General features: G+C 41.1%; 1 protein-coding gene across 2 annotated transcripts in view; it reads left to right on the top strand.

The window, feature by feature from the left end:
* Window positions 1-12,435, top strand: part of EFNA4 (ephrin A4) — a 31,960-nt gene that overhangs the window by 11,728 nt on the left and 7,797 nt on the right. For both annotated transcript variants that reach the window (XM_070766433.1, XM_070766434.1), the window contains exon 2: window positions 8,408-8,706. In XM_070766433.1, the coding sequence (XP_070622534.1) occupies window positions 8,408-8,706 (299 nt within the window). The remainder of the gene's footprint in view (window positions 1-8,407; window positions 8,707-12,435) is intronic.

Consider the following 12,435-nt stretch of genomic DNA (forward strand, 5'->3'; position numbering starts at 1 on the left):
TTGACGGGACCCGGAGAAGACCCACTCTGTGGGACCTAACTGGTCGCTGGGATTCGTGCAGCAGAAGGCGGTCCCGGAGATAATCTGGTCTCAAACAGGGTAAAAAGTGGTTTTTACTTTGGGCAACGTCCCACCAACGCCTTGCCCATCATAACCGACGACAACCCCTCCCAAAATAATATCGCACCGGACACCTATCACAACCAAGGAAAACAAACCCCTCCTGGTTGACTTTTAAAGATGGCCAACGTACTAAAATACATGTAGACATCTCCCAAAATTTCCTCTTTGAAGATGGAGGAAACCGAAACGGATCAAAATTACACCAGGAGCAATTCAGTGATGCTGTTTTTGATCATGGAGGTGGTCCTTGAGCTACGACCACTCAGCATCACTTCAAGGTTACAACATTCTAAAAGGAAGGGACTTGCAGGCGGTCCTTGAAATTTGATAATATTTTCTGATGAGCAGTTTGGGGTAACAGGAATTGGATAAGATAGAAATAAGATAGGATAGAATAAAGAATAGAATAAGAAGGATGGAATAAGAATAGAATGGAAAAGAAAATAAAACAAAGAATAGAATAAGAATAGAATAAGAAAAATGGAATAAGAATAGAAAAGAAAATAGAACAAAGAATAGAATAAGAAGGATGGAATAAAAAAATGGAATAAGAATAGAAAAGAAAATAGAACAAAGAATAGAATAAGAAGGATGGAATAAAAAAATGGAATAAGAAGAATAGAATAGTAGAAAAGAAAATAGAATAGAATTCTTTATTGGCCAAGTGTGATTGGACACACAAGGAATTTGTCTTTGGTGCAGAGGCTCTCAGTGTACATAAAAGAAAATATACATTTGTCAAGAATCATGAGGCTCAACACTTAATGATTGTCCTAGAGGTCAAACAAGCAATGAAGAAACAATATTAATAAAAATCTCAAGGATAAAAGCAACAATTTACAGTCCTACAGTCCTAAGTGGGAGGAAATAGGTGATAGGAATGATGAGAAAAAACTAATAGTAATAAAAAATATGATTTCAACAATCGAGTTATCGAAGCGTGGAACTCAATTGTGTCAACCCCTAACCCCCAACACTTCTCCCTTAGACTCTCCACGATTGACCTCTCCAGGTTCCTAAGAGGCCAGTAAGGGGCGTACATAAGTGCACTGGTGTGCCTTTCGTCCCTTGTCCAATTGTCTCTCCTTTCTCTCACTTATCATATATATTCTCTTCCTTTCATATATCCTCTCCTCTAAGTTCACTTTACCCTTATATATATTACTACATGTCTATTTTTCTTCCTATGTATTTGTGTATTGGACAAATGAATGGATGGATGGATGGATGGATAGATAGATAGATAGATAGATAGATAGATAGATAGATAGATAGATAGATAGATAGATAGTAAAAGAAAACATTTAGCAAATTTTAAACCTGTAAATCACAGTTTTAAGGTAGCCAACATACAATTTGGGGCTTTTTCGGTGCATCTACCTGTGAAAATCCCATGATTTATTTTATTTTCTCTCTCTCTAGAGAATCAAATCCACCGTCTCTCCGTTTATATTTACAGTGGCTTTTGAAGCTTAAGCCGCCTTTACAAGATTCCACATGTTGGCGGCTTAGAAAGTACAACAGCATTTCAAGTTGCACGCCTCTTTATAACGCCATCCCTAAATCTTTGATCCTTGGGTGTGGGGGCCAGAATTCCTAAAATTGGGAAGAGGAGAAGCCAAAATGTTTCGTCTCAAGAGGCGAAACATCCCCGGTTCTCGCATCTTCCTCCTCCATCGGAAAACGATCTTATAATTTGCTAGCGTTTTTTTGGGACTTCGCCTTTGAGGTTGCAAAATCCCTCCTTTTGAATCGGCGCTTGGTTTGGGCTGGTTTGCTGGGTTGACTCACTGAGGTCTTGTGACGCCGACGCTGGTTTTAATGTGGGGAAAGAAGTATTAGAAACTTTGCTGAAGGAGAGAGAAAGAGATGGGTTTAAACTCACCGGCGCCGGTCCTTTGGCAAGCTAGAAAGGTGTTAAGCTCGGTGAAAGCCAGCCAAGCCGCAAAACCTTGAAATAAAAATTAAAAAACAAAAAAGTTATCAGGATGAGAACAGAGTTCTTCAAACCACGTGCCCAGGCGTCACATGGGTGGCGTTTTTTGTATTTAAAGTTTTCCTAAAAACAATTAGAAACATAGAAGACTGACGGCAGAAAAAGACCTCATGGTCCATCTAGTCTGCCCTTATACTATATTCTGTAATTTTATCTTAGGATGGATCTAGGTTTATCCCAGGCATGTTTAAATTCAGTGACTGTGGATTTATCAACCACGTCTGCTGGAAGTTTGTTCCAAGGATCTACTACTCTTTCAGTCAAATAATATTTTCTCACGTTGCTTTTGATCTTTCCCCCAACTAACTTCAGATTGTGTCCCCTTGTTCTTGTATTCACTTTCCTATTATAAACACATCCCTCCTGAACCTTATTTAACCCTTTGACATATTTAAATGCTTCGATCATGTCCCCCCTTTTCCTTCTGTCCTCCAGACTATATAGACTGAGTTCATTAAGTCTTTCCTGATACGTTTTATGCTTAAGACCTTCCACCATTCTTGTAGCCCATCTTTGGACCCGTTCACTTTGATCAATATCTTTTTGTAGATGAGGTCTCCAGAACTGGACACAGTATTAGTCCAACTGGGGTCTCACCAGCGCTCTATACAGCGGGATCATAATCTCCCTCTTCCTGCTTGTTATACCTCTAGCTATGCAGCCAAGCATCCTACTTGCTTTCCCTACCGCCTGACCGCACTGTTCACCCATTTTCAGACTGTCAGAAATCACGACCCTTAAATCCTTCTCTTCTGAAGTTTTTGCTAACACAGAACTGCCAATACAATACTCAGATTGAGGATTCCTTTTCCCCAAGTGCATTATTTTACATTTGGAAACATTAAACTGCAGTTTCCATTGCTTTGACCATTTGACCTTTGACCATGCTGCCAACTTGCCTCCCTCTGAGGAACACTATACTGACCGAGTCAAAAAGAGGGCAGTGAAAATATTTAGTGACCCCTCGCATGATCTTGGACACAAACCGTTGCAACTCCGACCCTCAAAACATCGCTACAGAGCCCTGCACACCAAAACAACTAGACACAATAAGGGTTTTTTCCTGAACTCTGCTAAACAAATAATTCCCTCAACACTGTCAAACTATTTACTAAATCTGTACTAGTATTTTCTCAACATTCCTATCATCCTTTTCCTCCCACTTAGGACTGTATGACTGTAACTTGTTTATTTTATTAATTTATATATTAGCTTTGTATGCCGCCCCTCTCCATAGACTCGGGGCGGCTCACAGCAATAATAAAACAATGTACAACAAATCTAATATTAAAAGTAACTAAAAACCCCTTATTTCAAAAGCAAAACATACACACAAACATACCATGCATAAACTATATAGGCCTGGGGGAGATGACTCAATTCCCCCATGCCTGACGGCAGAGGTGGGTTTTAAGGAGTTTATGAAAGGCAATCAGAGTTGGGGCTGCCACAGAGAAGGCCCTTCCCCTGGGTCCCGCCAGACGACATTGCTTGTATATTTGTATCCTAAGTTTTTTATTAATATTGTTTCCTGATTGCTTCTTTGACCCCTGTGACAATCATTAAGTGTTAGACCTCATGATTCTTGACAAATCTATATTTTTTTCTATTGCACACTGAGAGCAGCTGCACCAAAGACAAATTCCTTTGTGTGTCCAATCACACTTGGCCAAGAAAGAATTTCTATTCTAAACGAGAACGTCCCATCCCGAAACATCTCTTAGAAGGACAGGTGCCAAGCCTACCAAATACAGGGAATTCCTTGACTTATAGCTGCGACGGACCCCAACATTTCTGTCGCTAAGCGAGACAACTTGACTTTTTTGCCACTTCCTTTTGCCCCGCTGGTGAGGTCACGCGATCGTTGTGCGAATCTGGATTCCTGGTTGATTTTTTTTATCGGAAGGTCGCGACGGGTGAAAACCCAGTGACCCGTTGTAAACACGAATCAGTTGCCAGGGAATTTCATTCACAGGGATCCAGCGACAGTCGTAAGTGTGAAAAACGGCCCTGTTTAAAATAAGTGCCGTCCTCCTAACTCCAAAAACTTGCAAATCGAGGGCCGCCTGTTGCAATTCGGGTCCCGTTAATCTATTTTTTTTCCCCATCCCTATGCACACAATTTTCTCTCCGTGCAAATACATGGAGGGTGTTTTCTTTATTTTTAGCCCGCTAATCCCTTCTAATAAAACATTCTCCTAGCTTGAAAAGTCCCCTGTATGTCAATATTTGGGGGGAAATATTCATTTTGTCCACACTAAAGACCTCTGGTTCACCAGCGAGTCCAGCCAAAGGTAGATTTTGGTTTTTTTCTGATACAGTAGTCCTTGACTTACAATGGTTCCTTCAGTAACCGTCCCAAGTTACAACAGCCCTGAAATAAAAACTTGTAAACGGCCAGGGTTTTTTTTTTTCTCACTTACTGACGTGATGTCGTGGCATCCCCTGGTCAGGGAATCAAAATGGACAACCAACTCATATTTATTTATTTTATTTACTGTATTTTTTGGACTATAAGACGGGCCTCAGTTTTTGGGGAGGAAAATAGGGAAAAGAATCTGCTTACCAGGTATTCATCTGGCCAGCGTCCTTAGTCTGGTCAGTTTCAGCACATTATTTTATCCCCTGGTTAAGGGCTTTAAAAATACAGTGGTACCTCTACTTACAAACTTTTCTGTTCAAGAATTTTTTTGCCTCTTCTCAAGAACCATTTTCCACTTACGAACCCGAGCCTCCAAAACTGTAACCGGAAAAGGCAGGAAGAAGCCTCCGTGGGGCCTCTCTAAGAATCTCCTGGGAGGAAACAGGGCTGGAAAAGGTGGGCAGAAGCCTCCGTGGGGCCTCTCTAGGAATCTCCTGGGAGGAAACAGGGCCTTAAAAGGTGGAGAGAAGCCTCCGTGGGGCCTCTCTGGGAATCTCCTGGGAGGAAACAGGGCAGGAAAACGTAGGGAGAAGCCTCCATGGGGCCTCTCTAGGAATCTCCTGGGAGGAAACAGGGCCTTAAAAGGTGGAGAGAAGCCTCCGTGGGGCCTCTCTAGGAATCTCCTGGGAGGAAACAGGGCTGGAAAAGGTGGGCAGAAGCCTCCATGGGGCCTCTCTAGGAATCTCCTGGGAGGAAACAGGGCCTTAAAAGGTGGAGAGAAGCCTCCGTAGGGCCTCTCTAGGAATCTCCTGGGAGGAAATAGGGCTGGAAAAGGTGGAGAGAAGCCTCCATGGGGCCTCTCTAGGAATCTCCTGGGAGGAAACAGGGCCTCCACCTTCCCTGTGATTTCCCCAATCGCACACATTATTTGCTTTTACATTGATTCCTATGAGAAAAATTAGCTTCTTCTTACAAACTTTTCTACTTAAGAACCTGGTCATGGAACGAATTCAGTTCGTAAGTAGAGGCACCACTGTATTTGGAGAGAGTAACGATGAAAGAGCTTGCAAGCCAGTAAGATCTGAGAATATTTTTAGGGCTTGAAAGAAAAAAATTCTGAGCAAATAGAGCAATGAAAAAAACCTGCAAAGACTTAGGGATTGGAAAACATTCTTTGCAGACAGTAACAATGAAAGACCTTACAACCGGGTAAGAGCTGGGAACATTGTTAGCACCTGGTTAGCGCTAGAAAGAAACATTTGGAGCAAGTAGAACAATAAAAAAACCTACAAAGACAGGGTTTGGAAAACATTATTCACAGAGAGTAACAGTGAAAGACCTTACAACTTGGTAAGAGCTGGGAACATTGTTAGCACCTGGTTAGAGCTGGAAAGAAACTTACTTGGAGCAAGTTAGAGCAATGAAAACAACCCTGCAAAGACTTAGGATTTTGAAAACATTCTTTGCAGAGAGTAACAATGAAAGAACCTGCAAGATAAGAGCTGGGAACGTTGTTAGCACCTGGTTAGGGCTGGAAAGAAACTTACTTGGAGCAAGTTGGAGCAATGAAAAAAACCCTGCAAAGACTTAGGATTTTGAAAACATTCTTTGCAGAGAGTAACAATGAAAGAACCTGCAAGATAAGAGTATAAGATGCATCTGGATTATCATCCTCTTTTAAGGAGGAAAAAAGTGTGTCTTATATTCCAAAAATTAGGCTAGTTAATCAATCCTTTTTTGCGACCTTCCGATAAGCAACGTCAAATTCAAATTAATGACCGAGTTGCTAACTTAACAACTGCAGCGATTCGCTTCAACAACCGCAACAAGAAAGGTCGTAAAAAAGACCCCCAACTCACAGGACCACAACCTGTTGTAACTATGAACCAGTCGCCAGGGTGTGTTTGTGTGTGTGTCTGAATTTTAATCACATGACTATCGGGATGCTACGATGGTCGTAAGTCTGAAACACGATCCTAAGTTTCCCTTATAGTGCCGTTGTAACTTGGAACGGTCACTAAATGGACACTGGAGGATATCTAAATTAAAGTCGAATGAAAAAATTGTCGTGAATTCTTTTCTCGGCACCACCGGAAGTGATGCTTAATTTTTTCCACTTCACAACATCCAAACAGGTCAGTTGGCATATCTAATTATTTAGCGGCAGCCTCCGTCTTATTTTTTAACCACCTGAAACATCTCCGCCACAATGGCGTGTCTTGCACAATTGTGGTTTGTGCATCCTTCTTCAAAAAGCCGGTGTGTCAATTCCCGGGCCACACCTGAAAATACTAGGCTGGGAACTCACCTGTAATTTTTTCCCTGGCGGAAAAAAAAAATTGCAGGCAAGAAATAAACAGACCATAGGAGCTACGGTGGTTTAATTTTTATTTTAAAAAAATGATTTTCTTTATAGACAAATATTAAAAACATTGGACATAGTGTGAGCACCCTGTTTCTTTACATATTGACATGAATACAATTATTGTGTATCATGCATTACAAATATAAACAATATCAAATATTAAATAATTCAACACTCCGTGGCTTGCATTGGCTGCAGATCAGTTTCCGGTCACAATTCAAAGTGTTGGTCATGACCTTTAAAGCCCTATATGGCATTGGACCAGATTACCTCCGGAACCGCCTGCTACCGCACGAATCCCAGCGAACGATAAGGTCCCACAGAGTTGCCTTTCTCCGAGTCCTATCAACTAAACAATGTCGTTTGGCGGGCCGCAGGGGAAGAGCCTTCTCTGTGGTGGCCCCGGCCCTCTGGAACCAACTCCCCACGGAGATTAGAACTACCCCCACCCTCCCTGTCTTTCGTAAACTACTCAAGACCCACCTTTGTCGCCAGGCATGGGGGAGTTAGGATATTCCTTCCCCTAGGCCATTACAAGTTATGCATGGTATGTTTGTGTGTATGTTTGGTTTTATAATAAGGGTTTTTAGTTGTTTTATTAATTGGATTGTTACATGCTGTTTTTGTCATTGTTGTTAGCCGCCCCGAGTCTACGGAGAGAGGCGGCATACAAGTCCAATAAATAAATAAATAAACAAATATCAGTCTCGCTTCCTAAGTGGACAGTTTGATTTCACAGAAGTTTGATGTACTTGGAGTTATATTGTGTTGTTTAAGTGTTCCCTTTATTTTTTTTGAACAGTGTATATGTATATATAAAGGGAACACTTAAACAACACAATGTAACTCCAAGTAAATCAAACTTTTGTGAAACCATAACTGTCCACTTAGGAAGCAACACTGATTGACAATCAATTTCACGTTCAACTGTACAGAACAATGAGAATTCAATTCAATTCAATATTCAATGAGAATATTTCATTCATTTAGATCTAGGATGTGTTATTTGAGTGTTCCCTTTATTTTTTTTGAGCAGTGTATATATGCATGAGAGACCAAAATGGCAATTCACGATGCTCATAATCAACGATCATGGATATATATATATATATTCCTAATTGTTGATTATTGAAATATCTAAACTTATCCAATTTCCATTCTTCAGATCCTTAATTTCTACTCCTCTGACTCATTTTTCTCTTTTTTTCTATCCATTGATAACAACTTGTCCCATACTTCAATTATTCTCTCACCCTTGTTTTTAATCTCTCATGTTACAACAGCAAGAAGAGACTACCCGTTGCCTCCCTGTATGAGTTGCTGCTCTATTGTTTAGAGGGAAGAGTAGATAATTTGAGGAGTCTACCTGTTGCTTTCCCAATTCAACAGTGGTTTCAAGAGAGAATTAAGTCGATACGGTGATTAAATAGTGAGAGGAAGAATCTATCCGTTGCTCCCCTGTATGAGTCACTGCTCCATCCTCTTTAAAATACGGATTTATTATTATTTTTAATTCATTCCGGTGACCTCGTCCAAAGCCGTCTCTCGTTTCCGCTTCCAGGTTCTTCAATTCCGACGGTGGCTACGGCATTCAAGTCTCCATCAACGACTACCTGGATATCTATTGTCCTCATTATGACCGGCCGCTGGTCAGTGGAAAGCCAGAATCCTTCACTCTGCTTATGGTCAACGCCGAGGGATACCACGGATGCTACGAAACGCCGGGGGCTTTCAAACGTTGGGAGTGCAACCGGCCGTATGCCGCCTACGGAGCCGTCCGGTTCTCGGAGAAAATCCAGAGGTTTACGCCATTTTCGCTGGGCATCGAGTTCCAGAGCGGTCGGGAATATTACTACATATGTGAGTTAAAGGAGTTTTTAAACTTATTTCATGTTTATGAAATATAGGCTGAGCAGAGAAGGAGAGAGAAAAGAATAGCAAAACAAAAGAATATCAGAGCTGGAAGGGATCTTGGAGGTCTTCTATTCCAACCCGAAAGAAGAGAGGAGAAGGAGAGGGAAAAGAATAGCAAAACAAAAGAATATCAGAGTTGGAAGGGATCTTGGAGGCCTTCCACTCCAACCCGAAAGAAGAGAGGAGAGGGAGAGGAAAAAGAATAGCAAAACAAAAGAATATCAGAGCTGGAAGGGACCTTAGAGGTCTTCTAGTCCAACCTGAAAGAAGAGAGGAGAAGGAGAGGGAAAAGAATAGCAAAACAAAAGAATATCAGAGCTGGAAGGGATCTTGGAGGCCTTCCACTCCAACCCGAAAGAAGAGAGGAGAGGGAGAGGAAAAAGAATAGCAAAACAAAAGAATATCAGAGCTGGAAGGGACCTTAGAGGTCTTCTAGTCCAACCTGAAAGAAGAGAGGAGAAGGAGAGGGAAAAGAATAGCAAAACAAAAGAATATCAGAGTTGGAAGGGATCTTGGAGGCCTTCCACTCCAACCCGAAAGAAGAGAGGAGAGGGAGAGGAAAAAGAATAGCAAAACAAAAGAATATCAGAGCTGGAAGGGACCTTAGAGGTCTTCTAGTCCAACCTGAAAGAAGAGAGGAGAAGGAGAGGGAAAAGAATAGCAAAACAAAAGAATATCAGAGCTCGAAGGGATCTTGGAGGTCTTCTACTCCAACCCGAAAGAAGAGAGGAGAAGGAGAGGAAAAAGAATAGCAAAACAAAAGAATATCAGAGTTGGAAGGGATCTTGGAGGCCTTCCACTCCAACCCGAAATAAGAGAGGAGAAGGAGAGGGAAAAGAATAGCAAAACCAAAGAATATCAGAGCTGGAAGGGACCTTAGAGGTCTTCTAGTCCAACCTGAAAGAAGAGAGGAGAAGGAGAGGAAAAAAATAGCAAAACAAAAGAACATCAGAGCTGGAAGGGATCTTGGAGGTCTTCTACTCCAACCCGAAAGAAGAGAAGGAGAGAGAAAAGAATAGCAAAATAACAGAATATCAGAGCTGGGAGGGACCTTAAAAATAGGTCGCCAGGCATGGGGAAATTAATATACCCTTAGCTCTTTCGTTTTATGCATGGTTTGCTTGGGTTGTATGATTGTTTTTTAATAAGGGTTTTTAAAACTGTTTTAATATTGGATTTGTATACGATGTTTTGCTTGTTGTGAGCCGCTCCGAGTCCTCAGAGAGGGGCGGCATACAAATCTAATAAATTATTATTATTATTATTAGTTATTATTAAGAGAAGGAGAGAGAAAAGAATAGCAAAATAACAGAATATCAGAGCTGGGAGGGACCTTAAAATTATGTCGCCAGGCATGGGAAAATTAATATACCCTTAGCTGTTTCGTTTTATGCGTGGTTTGCTTGGGTTGTATGATTGTTTTTTTAATAAGGGTTTTTAAAACTGTTTTAATATTGGATTTGTATACGATTTTTTGCTTGTGAGCCGCTCCGAGTCCTCAGAGAGGGGCGGCATACAAATCTAATAAATTATTATTATTGTTATTATTAAGAGAAGGAGAGAGAAAATAATTGCAAAATAACAGAATATCAGAGCTGGAAGGGACCTTGGAGGTCTTCTAGTCCAACCCCAAGGAAGGGAGGGGGGAGGAGAATTAAACCAAGTTAAATTGTGATTTCAAGTCGGCAGGATTCATGCAATTACACATCGTTTCTTCTATTCTTCCCTGGAGTCTTAGACGACTGTTCCTAAACTCCGGATTTAGGACAGGATAAATCTGCCATCCCTTTTAGTCTGGCAACAACGACAACCTGGCAGGGTAGGTTGGATTGAGAAACCAGGATTGATTTCCAAAGCATCCCACTCGGATGCTAGTTTGGGGTTTTTTTTTTCATCTGTCATCAGCCCAGATTTTAAACCGCCGTTTCTCCGTTTTGCAAAAAAAACTGCCCAGTTTTGGAATTTTATCCTATTCCGTCTGATCAAAATGTTGTCCTCTCTCCCTGATTCGCTGCGCTCAAATTAAAAATGTAAAAAAAGTTTTAAAAAACAGAACACATGCATGCCAAGAACGTCACGCTACTGTCGGCTGGCCTCCACCGCCATGCCTTTTGCGATGGATTTATTGAAATAAACACGCCTGTTAGGAGAACTCGCTTGATCCTCCGCCTGCTTGGAATGCAGAAAATGAGGAGGGGGACGTAAAAATTGTCATAGCTGCAACCTGCATTTTGATGCCCTCTGAATGCCATGGGCGCATTCAAAACAGTGATGCCTCTACTTAAGAACGCCTATACTTAAAGAACTTTTCTAGATAAGAACCGGGTGTTCAAGATTTTTTTTTGCCTCTTCTTAAGAACCATTTTCTACTTAAGAACCCGAGCCCGGAAAAATGTCCCAGGAAATTTGAGAGCGGCATGAAGGCCCAGCCAGTTTCCTGCCATTCCCCCTTTAATCCCGGCCATCTCAGGCTTTTCTGGGCTGCCAGAGGAGCCTTTCGGTGGCGCTTAAGGAGGCTTTGGCAGCCCAGAGCGAACAAAGCATTTTCCTTTCTCTGGGCGCTTGGAGAGGGAATAAACTTCTGCCAGCGCCCAGAGAAAAGAAACGTTCCCTTCACTCTGGACAGCAACTATCCTCCTCCTCTTCCTCCTCCAAATTCCGAGCTTTTATTTCTTTCCTAAGGGGTTTGCACACATTATTTGCTTTTACATAGATTCCTATGGGGAAAATGGCTTCTACTTACAAACTTTTCTACTTAAGAACCTGGTCACGGAACGAATTAAGTTCGTAAGTAGAGGTACCACTGTATGTGCATATGCTTTGCTCAAAAAAAAATAAAGGGAACACTCAAATAACCCATCCTAGGTCTGAATGAATGAAATATTCTCGTTGAATATTTCATTTGCACAACTATTCCATTTGCACAACAGCAGGTGAAATTGACTGTCAATCAGTGTTGCTTCCTAAGTGGACAGTTTGATTTCACAGAAGTTTGATTTACTTGGAGTTATATGGTTGTTTAAGTGTTGCCTTTATAGTTTTGAGCAGTGTATATATATGTATGTGTATATGTATGTATGTATGTATGTATGTATGTATGTATGTATATATATATGTGTGTGTATATATATATATATATATATATATATATATATATATATATATATATATATGTAGATTGTTCTGAGTTCGGGTTTTGCCCTGTGTAATGTTTTGCATGTCTATGCGACGTTTCGGCGAAATCACATTCACCATCATCAGATTGGAACTCCAGCCTGATGATGGTGAATGTGATTTCGCCGAAACGTCGCATAGACATGCAAAACATTACACAGGGCAAAACCCGAACTCAGAACAATCTACATACATATACCCGTGAAAATTTACGAAAACAAATATCTTGCCTCTACGGGGAGGACACTTTCCTACTGACTAGGACCTATGAAAAACTTGAAGTCAGAAAAGCCTCCATCTTATGTGATCTCACATTCCTACGCAACTGCAGGGACAAAAAAATAATTCCCAAATACTTCCAACTAAAATTCCACCCAAAAACCCCAACCATAGAGAGGATCCTAAAAAGAACTGAATTAGCCCTAATCAGAAATGAACTCCACAAAAAAAGATTCATACTTGATGAAATCAACAAAAGCCTACTCTCTCTTCACCTCAAAA

The sequence above is a fragment of the Erythrolamprus reginae genome, chromosome 13 (assembly GCF_031021105.1).
Source record: "Erythrolamprus reginae isolate rEryReg1 chromosome 13, rEryReg1.hap1, whole genome shotgun sequence".
NCBI classification, from domain to species: domain Eukaryota; kingdom Metazoa; phylum Chordata; class Lepidosauria; order Squamata; family Dipsadidae; genus Erythrolamprus; species Erythrolamprus reginae.